This window comes from Fukomys damarensis, unplaced genomic scaffold (genome assembly GCF_012274545.1).
Source record: "Fukomys damarensis isolate Sample0158 unplaced genomic scaffold, DMR_v1.0_HiC HiC_scaffold_23, whole genome shotgun sequence".
In the NCBI taxonomy this organism is placed as follows: Eukaryota; Metazoa; Chordata; class Mammalia; order Rodentia; family Bathyergidae; genus Fukomys; species Fukomys damarensis.
This window is the reverse complement of record NW_022900935.1, coordinates 64,101,371-64,110,895: the sequence shown is the minus strand read 5'-3', so window position 1 is coordinate 64,110,895 and position 9,525 is coordinate 64,101,371. Positions and strand designations below refer to the sequence as shown.

General features: G+C 61.9%; 1 protein-coding gene across 1 annotated transcript in view; it reads right to left on the bottom strand.

The window, feature by feature from the left end:
• Positions 1-2,710, bottom strand: part of Bahcc1 (BAH domain and coiled-coil containing 1) — a 33,125-nt gene extending 30,415 nt beyond the window's left edge. The window contains exons 1-2 of the mRNA XM_033767431.1: positions 2,660-2,710; positions 2,109-2,400 (exon numbers count right to left, since the gene is read on the bottom strand). Coding sequence (XP_033623322.1) covers positions 2,109-2,400; positions 2,660-2,710 — 343 coding nt within the window. The remainder of the gene's footprint in view (positions 1-2,108; positions 2,401-2,659) is intronic.
• Positions 2,711-9,525: the final 6,815 nt, after the last annotated feature.

Here is a 9,525-nt window from a genome sequence, read left to right as displayed (position 1 = left end):
AGCTGCAGACGCAGGGCAGGGGATGCCCTGAAGGGAGGAGGTCCCGAGTGAGCAAGAGGGACGTTTAACTAAGGGGAGGGAAGGGGAACTCCACTGAGACACAGACCAAGAAGGTGGATCTAGTCGAGTGACACCCAGACCACTGCAGACTCACTGCCACCCTCAGGTGGGACCTGGCTCCCCCACCCAGAGCCACTGGTCCCCAAGCCCATCCCCTGGTGGAACCTGCGTGGCAGCCTGTATCCTGGAGTTGGAGGTGGCTCAGAGGCGCCCACCTGGGCGCACCTGCTTGAGCAGGCTGTAGGCACACTGATGACAGGGAGAGCTCCTTACATCTGGTGTGTGGTGCCTAGAGCAGAGGGTGGCCACTGCCTTCAGGCTGGTCTCGGAAACAGGCCTCTAAGGGTGCCAGCCCCTCTTCCTGCCTCCCCAGATCAGGCCCACCCAGGCATGGGGAAGACTGGGTGTCAAAGCCAGGACCCGGACCACCCTCCCCACTGTACCACCTCTAGCCAAATGGAAGCTTCCGGGCCAGGAGGAAGATGGAACTGCCGGGGCTGCACCTCGTGGTGGGGCTGAGGGTTGTGGGTACCTGGGGGTTATGAGCAGCTCCACCAGGCAGCCGTTGGCACAAGGGGAAGTGCACCGTGGAAGGCCGTTGTGGGTACTGTCTGCAGGCCACCGCCCACCCACGCTCTGAGCAGACCCCAGGGCAGAACGGGGCTCCAGGGCAGGTGGTGCTACCCACAAACCGTCCTCCTTGCTGGTGGGGTTCCCAGGGTGGGATGGAGAGGAGGTGGGAATCTGAGCCTCTGATGCAGAACTTGGGGGTGGGCTGTCCCACTCCTGAGCCCTGAGGAGGGAAACCAAGTCAGCTGTCCGGTGTGCCAGTGCCAGGCCAGGAAGGGCAGGGACTCTGGCTTGTGTTGAGGTGCCTTCCCCGCCTGCTCCCCTGCTTGGCACCCTCCTCCCTTCTGCAGTCGCCTGGAGGGCCAAATGCCCAGGCAAGGATGGAAGGAGAGTAGGGAGGGGCAGTACTTGCAGGGTGTGGGGCACAGGCAAGTGGGCTGAAGACCCTGCTCTGCCCACTTGGTGCTCAGCACCCTACTGGCCTCCCTTCCACCCGGGAAGAACGCTGCTCCTTATCGCTGACCCAACATGTGTTCTCCAAGCGGCGCCTAAAGCCCAGATTATTTTAACAACTGTCCCTCACTCGTCACCTGTCCCGTTTGGAAAACAGCCCCTTTCTTGTTGCACAAAGAGAGGTTTCTCTGGCTTCCACAAGTGCCGGGCGCTAATCTCCCTGCCTGGAACATGGGCGGGCGGTGGCGTGGTGTGTGGGTCCACGGCTCTGTAAACACGATGTGAGCGCAGCAGTCATTGAGTTACGGCGGTGCTGGTGCCAGGAGTGAGCGCCCTGTGTGCCCGCTGCCAACTGCAATTACCTCCCTTGTGCCAGCCGGCAGGGGGCTTAACCCTTCCCACACCACGGGGATAGCACAGCCACTCGGATGCAGCAGCCACGGGTCAGGGGACTAGGGCCTTGGGCCACTGCTCAAGTAGCAGGGCCACGGAGCTGAGCAGGGCACACCACACCCTGGAGTTCCGACACAGCCTCAGGGGACTCCTGCGGCCACGACATCTGCAAGTGACAGGCGTTCAGTAGGTACAGACTGTGCCAGGCCTGCAGGCTCTGTCCTAGGCAGGGCACCGGGAGCCAGCCTGTGCCTGCTGACAGTGCTCCCCTCCCTGTCTCTCCCCCTCAGCTGGCACATCTGGAGCCCACGCCTCCTCATGTCTGGGGAGGTGGGTGCAGCCCATGTCAGAGGGTGCAGCCCAGCCAGGCTGGCCCAGCTGTGCTCCACATTTCCTCAGCTCCCGGGAGTCCTCCCTGCCCAACGCCCCTCCTCCCTCTCTGCCCATCTGGAACACACATCTGGCCAGGACCAGCGCCTAGCAGGGCTATCCTGTTTGCAATCAATTACCACTTCCCCCAAGGGGCTTCCTCGACAGGGAGTGGTCCCCACCCCAGCAGGCTTGGCAAAGCTAACCATGGTCAGCCACGTGGCCACCACAGTGCCAATGCCGAGCCCAGGACCTTGACTTACCTTCATGGGAGTGGGAGAACCAGATTTGGGAGGTGCCGGGGTGGGAACCTCGGTAGGTCTGCTCAGAGGGGGCGGAGCTGGGACCGCTGGGGTGAGTGGAAGCTGCTGAGCCCAGGCTGCTGGTGAGGAAGCTGCCCATAAAAGAGGAGGCTGGAGAATTTCCCATCAGGCGGCTGCTGGCTGTGGACACAGGGCAAGCGTGACTCAGGGCACAGCCTGGGTTAGGGGCAGCACCCACCCGCCCAGGACCTTCCCAGGAGCGTCTTTCAGGCCCAAAGCTCCCCAGACGCCTCTGTCTTTAGATCCAAGCAGTGCACAGCAGGAAAATCTGCTCTCACAGGCATGTGACTGTGGCATCAGGGTCCAGGGCCTCTGTGTGCATCAGGTACCTTAGGACTGACCATATCCTGCTACTACAAAACTAAGAACAACACCTTTATGTAAAACACAAAAATCAAAACATCTTTGCCCCTACTATGTCACCACCACCATCACAACCAACCACGTCACTTCCACCAACACCGACACAACACCAACAACCACACCCTCACCAGCTGCACCAGCCCCGGCCACACTACCACAGCCACACCCCCAATAGCCATGATCACCATCATCAGCGTCACCACCAACCCCATCACCTCCACCACACCGCGCCCCAGCTGCCATCACTGCCACTCGGGCACCGCCCTCCGTACTGCCACCAGCAACAGCCACACCAGCACCATCTGCCGGGTGCTGAGCACAGTCATAAGGGAGCACTGAGGGTCCGTGGGGGACAAGCTACCTCGTGGGCCTTCTTGGGGTGCAGTGGCTACCTCAAGGCCTCTCACACACGGGGGGCCTGTGTTCTGCCTGTGCCTCCCTGAAATGTCCCAGTCAGCAGGGCCCCGGCCAGAGGTGCCAAGGTCTCTGACCCAGCCTGGCAGTGTGGAATGGGCCTTTCTCCAAAGTGAGGTCTTCGTCCCTCTCCCCAGTCCAATTCCCACTTAAGTGTCTAGTGAGAATGGGGTGCTCGGTCACAGATGAGCAAGGGGAGAAACTGATCGGAGCAAAATGGAAATGGAAAGATAGAAAGGAAGGAACATTCTCCAATGAGCTGCTGAGGTCCCCTGGACGCTGCTCAGGGCCAGGCTGACAGGACTGGCATTGAGGGGCCGACAGCCTTTATCCGGGGCTCAGGCAGCAGCGGCCAGCCGCCTCCTCAGCCTGGCAGCACACTTGGCATTTCCCCCGGTGGCTGAGGAGTCTGGGAGATGGTGACCTGCTGCTGGCCCCGGGCCAGCTCTATAGCCTGCCTGCCACCCACTCTCCCTGCCCCTAGCTGGAGCATCCTCCACTCATAGCCACAAGCACTCGTGCCCCTTCCCAGCTGAGTGGCCAAGGCCAGGCTGAATGAGTCTCCCTGGTTGTCATGGCTACCAGCTCTTGTACATGTGTGACATATATGCCCGCAAGCACTCTGCCTATGGGGTCACTCTGGGCGGGCTAGACAACACTGCTGGCCCACACCCTGGCATGGTGCCTTTGTGCACTGTCACCTCCATCCCTGGGCAGTGAGCCTGGCCTGGGGCTGCGGGGTATGGGGCACAGGGCAGGGCCTGGTGGGGTTGCATGGGCTCTGGGTCCCGGGAAGTGGCAGGCAGCCCAAGGTGAGTCAGGGCAGCTGCTTCCCGCCCAGGAGGCGATGGGATGGGTGAATTTGTGATGCCTCATCCTGCCTGGCTGGGCCCTGGGAGCTTCCCAGACAAGGGGTGACTCAGCAGAGAGGCGGCCAGGCTGGGGAGAGGGGCCGCCCCCTTGGGACCCTGGCAACCAAGCCATGTTCTGCCAGCTCCCAGCCCAGGCCAGGCACCGGAAGGCGGCTCCTTCCCCTCCTGGGATGACAGGATGGGGCATGTGGCACCAAGAGGGAGTCTTTCCCAGGCATGGCCAGAGAGGAAGGGTCTACAAGGGGCCATTGGCAGGGAGAAGAGTAGGCCAAAGGTGCCCCAGAGCCAGGGACTTCCCGAACCGCAGGGCTGAGGCTGCCAGGAGCCGCTGCCAGACCACAGGTTTGTCCAGCTAGGGGAGGGACTCCGGGCTAGGAAGGGAGGTTAGCTCCCAGCCCCTACTCCGGGGACTCTGGAGGGGCATGCCTGTGGGATGAGTGTGGCTGTCCCGGCCACAAGCTTTCTGCTCCGCCCAGGCCCGCCCCAAGTCCCCCAGGCCTTCCCACTCCTCTCCCCCTGCTTCTCAGGGAAGCTCCACCCACTCTCCCTCCCCAGGACAGTGGGAAGCAACTGAGTCTAAAAATCAGGTCTGGAGAAAAACTTTCTCCAGGATCTCAGCCTGGGAACCCTGCACCTTGAGCTCTCCCACAGGGCAGGCGGGGCAGTAGAAGCCACAGCCAGCATCCCACAAAGCCTGTGGTTCCAGGGAAACTGAGACCCCCCCACAGAATTCCCTAAGGGCCCTAGGAAGGCAGCAGGAAATCTTGGCTACACAACCCCTCAGGTCCCCTCAAGGTGGACCCCAAGCCAGAGTTCACAGTGGGCTCTCAGGCCACCGCATTCCCATCCAGGAGACCCATCCTGGCCCTGGGAGGGGCTCCACTGCCACTGTTCTGATGCTATTCCAGGAGGGCCCACTGCTTGGGGCAGCACTGCAACCCCCAAGCCCCCAACCCTGGCTCCGCAAGCAGCAAACTCAAGGACAAGGTGCTCGCCCGGCTGTGGCTGAGCCCTGTGCCCAGCCACTCTAGCCTTCAGGGCCTCACACCGCCTGTCCCTTGGCTGCTTCTTCAGCGGGCTTCTTTGAGCCCACTGAGGCAGAGACCTGAGAAATGAGGGAGATGAGACTGGGCAGCCCTCTATGCTCCATCCTCTGACCCGCCAGCCTCCCTGCCAGCTGCCACGGCCCTAGTGTCCCACCTGTGCCTTGGCTACTATCCACCTGCGGGCCTTTACTCCTTCCTTCCCTCACGCTGAAACGAAGGGCTGGGGCTGAGTCCTTGCACACTAAGGTGAAGCCACACAATAAAGCACAGGAAAGCAAGCAGAAGGTCCACCTTCCCTGGGATCACTGCCATGAGGGTTCCAGGGACCCCCTTCTGGGCACAGGTGCACACATCCTTCTCCAGAGTCACAGAGTTGAGCAAACACTGCACCCCAACTCTAGCAAGGATGCCTCGGGACTGGGAGCCCTGACATCTCCACTGCCTGCCCCTCCTGGAAGTCCAGTCCACAATATAGATGCTGCGGGGTTTACTCCCTGGCCAGCAGGCAGCACTAGGATGCCCTGCGTGGGCACCCTGTGCCTTGCACCCCTCCCTACCACCACAGGCCAGGTACTCCCAATCTGTCCCCCACCATCTCGGGCCTGGCTGGACAGCTGGTGTAGAGTCTGCAGGCCCTGCCAGGAGGGCGGCAAGTCCCAGCGGTCAGGGCAGAAACTGCTGGCTCCTCAAGGTCTTCCTCAGCCCACCTAGTCCCTGAGCAGCTTAGGAAACCATAGGACAGAGCATCTGCACGCCTGTCCCCCTCCACCTCTGAGGACTTGGGCAATGACACAGTGCCCCGCAAGCAGTGCTGTGGGCAGATCTGGCTGCCACCTCCCCAGCCCCCGGCTGCTGATCAGTAGTCAACCCCAGACAAAGTCAGCACAGTGGCTGCCTGGGATCCCGGTGTAGCCTGGGCCCCAGACAGCACTGCAGCCATGGCCAAGTCTGGCCGGGAACTGGGCTGAAGCTCTTTCCTCTTGGCAAAGGCCTTGCCTACTGGCTACTACAGTCAGCACCCCAGGAGGGAGCAGCAAAGAGCGTTGGAGGGCGCTTGACCTGGGCCTCCTCTGGCCAGGCATCTAGATCCTGCCTGGCACGGACACCTACCCTGACGGAGGGCTCATGAGCCCACACAACATGACACCTAGAATCCAGGTCCTGCATCCACCACTGAACTGTTGAAAGAACAGGGTATGATCGACGCTGCCTCATGTGCCAAGCGAAGTGGATGTGTTGGCTCCAAAGCTGCCTAACTGGCCCCTGGGCATGGCCAAGGTGGCCCAGCCCTGCTGCAAAGCCCGCCCAGGCCCACTGGGGCTCTTCCCTGGAAAGGGATCAAAAGCTGTGTCACTGGCCGCCAAGACTGGCAAGTCCATGCTGTACATCTACCACCACTGGCCACCCCACTGCTCGGCTGTGGTCCCAGCTCCAGGGCTACCTCGGCTCTGCCCAGGACACCATGAAAGCCTGGCCCTGGGCACCAGGCTGGCTGAGAAAACTGCTCCGGAAGCCAGCACGCCAGGAGGGCTGGCTGACACGCCTCAGGCTGCCTGGCGCCTCAGGCACAGCCCCCTGGACCCTGGGAGGCAGGGTGTCCCGATGCCCCAAGACCGGCCGACCTACATGGGGAGGAGACAGGGCACACCTGAACCTGGACTGCTGAGGAGGTGGGGGAGACCAGCTAGGCACCCTGAGGACTTCTGAGCATGCCCAGCTCTCACCCCAGCCCTGTGTAGAGTGCTGTCCCACAAGCTGTTTCAGCCCCCGAGAGCAGCCCTCTAGTCAGGCCAGACCTGCAACAGTTCCACCTTCCTCTTGTCCACATGCAACCAGGTCCACCTGCTGTGGCCAAGTTGGCAACAGAAGTGCAGTGGCTGGAGCGTGCTCCAACCCAGGGGTCCCCACGGACTGGGCACCTCAGAGGCTGGGCCTGGCCAGCAGCCTGGTGCTGGCTGCACTGCCCACCGGGTGGGCTCTCCTGCCTGGCCACCCCAGCTCTGCCCTGTGACAGCAGCCTGAGCTGTGCAGAACGGGAGGGGACGGAGCTCCAGGGTACAAAGCATTTGTTTTGAGTTAAGTGAGCCACTGAGACAGCCTCTTTCTTTTCTGGAAACTGTGAAATGGGTTGTTAAAAAAAAAAACAACCCACCATGGCTCACTGAGATGGCGGCAGCTCCTGAGAAGCAAGTCCCTTCCCAGGCTCTCAGCACTCCTGCTGCTTCCGGAAGCCCAGCTGACGGGCTGCTGGCATGGACCTCTCTGGCTCTGTGTCTGGCGGCTGCAACCGCCACCCGCGCCAGCTCCCACCCTCCTGCTCACACCCACTCAGGCTCCTTTCTTCCCTTAGCGCCGACTTCCTCCTCTGCCTCCCCCTTCCCGCTCTTCCAGGGCTGCCCAGATGCCGGGGACGCCTGGCCCAGGGCAACTGTCCCTCAGGTCTCCACAGGGAACACCAGGAGACTGAGACTAGAGGGAAGGGTGGCTCGGCCGGGGGGGAGCCAAAGTGCTCCTCCCACGCAGAGCCACACCCCAGAGGGAGCAGGAGAGGAGAGGAAGGGAGGATGGCCTCTGCCGCGCCCGCATTCCTCTCATTCCAGGAAACAGAGGATGGAGAACTTCCACCCTGGGCTTCCTGCGGGATGCTGCGGGTGCCTTGGGAAAAGGCTCGTCCAGTCCGCTTGGACGCAGGGGTTGCCACTGAGCCTCTGGCTGCTCAGGAGGAAGAGGAGGGGCCGGGGATGGGGACCCAAGCCACCAGGAAACTGGATGCTCTGGGGCGGGAGCCTTGGAGCCAGGCCACAGGCCACCCCCAGTGACTATGTCCATGCCTCTGAGTGCACAAGGTCTGATTCCCAGGTGTAGCCAGTGACGCTCTCCTGACACCAGAATCCAAGAGGGCCCCGGCACCAGCCCATGTGGGAAGTGCGTGCTGCACACGTGGGTAGAGGCGGCCTGGGGCCTGCCCGTGCACACTCCCAGGTGTGTCTCCCCCAGTGCATATGCCTCTGGGTGTGTGTTGGTGGCCATGGGTGTGCACACATGGCTATGGGTGTACCAGACTTCATCCTCAGGAACAAGGGGACACAGGCTGGGCCAGGGCCAGTTCTCCAAGGAGCTGCTTCCCAGAGCTCAGGAATCCATCAGATGCAACCCTTCTCCTACCTGAGTGGACCCTGGGAAGGCTCCTGCCCTGGTTTGCCACACTGCCTCCACCCTGGTGGGGGCACATCCAGGCCTGCCAGTGGCAGGAGAACTTGCATCTCCCACTTTAGTCTGTACAGGCTGCAGCTCTAAGGCTCAGACCTGCTCCAGCAGCCATGGATTCTGGAAGCAGCCCCATGGCCAAGCCATCTCCACTCTGCCATGCAGAAGCAGGATGGAGCCTTCCTCCCTCCAATCTCAGAAGCCCCTGTAGGGCCACCCTTTGCCAGCCTAGGATCTGCCCAGATCTGGGGCGGGGCTGCCACAGGTGTCAGCAAGTGTAGCCTGTGGTCAGCACAGCCCTGGGGGCCACCATGCCACCCCAGCCCCCACCTGCAGCTCCATGGTGGGCAGAGAAAGGGTGGCAGGCACAGGCCCAGGGAGAGAGGAACACAGGAGAGAGGAGGCAGGCTGGGCCTGGAACCATAGCCTGGGGGATGATGGGGGCAGAGGGGAGGCCAAGAATGTGGAGCAGTGGGTGGAGGGAGGGCTCAGCCCATCCCTGGGACACAGGGTCGGTCTGGAATGTGCACATCACCCGGGAAGCCCCTCAGCCTTCCAGAAGTCCCTGCTAGCCCCAAGGAAGCCCCTTTCAGGCCGTAATAGGAAAGCTCTGTGGTTGCTAAGCCACCCGCCCCGGCAATCCAGGAGATGGTTGAAGACACGGATGACAGGGGACAGGCCCAACCACCAACAGCCCAGAACTAATAAAAGAAAAGGAAAATCGGATATAAGTCTGGTTCTTATTAAAAGGGTAAATTTAGCCCTTTGGCTAGGGCAGAGGGGCGGAGTGGCCGAGGTTCACCGCTGGGTTGATTCTGGACACCCTTCCTCCAGCAGTGACTCAGTGTCCCAAGGGCACTCAGGCAGGGGTGGGGGCCGCCTCCCCTCACTTTTCCCGCTCTTCACACGTTCTCAGTGTCCCTGCTCCTGCTCAGGGTAGGCAAGTGGCCAAGGCATGGGAAGGTGACCAGGAGGCCAGCACCACTTCTGCCTGAAGGATTGTCTTCTCCAAAGTACAGGCTTCCCCTTCCCTTCCCACCTGCCTGAAATAAACTGGGGGACGACTCGTAGCAGTAAGAACACGTCATGTGAGAAGGCGCGCGCGCACACACACACACACACACACGCACGCACACGCCTCGGCCCGGGCAGGGTGACTCCACAGGCAGGGAGGGCTGAGGCTCTGGTCCGGTTGAGGGCAGCATGAAGCTCTCCTGCACTGGGCAGACCTTCCCCACCAGTCCAGCTCCTGCTCGGTGTGACCGATGACACCCACACCTCCATGGAGGCAAAGTGGGACAGGGGCAGGGCAGGGCCACCTGAGGGTGGGTCCACCACTCACCTGCACAGTCCTCACCTGGCCTGCCTGCAGGCGTGAGACCCATGACTCCTGAGTAGACGCAGGCCTAGCCCGCTGGCACCTGGCCAGCCTGGGCATCTGTGATGGCTTTGTGG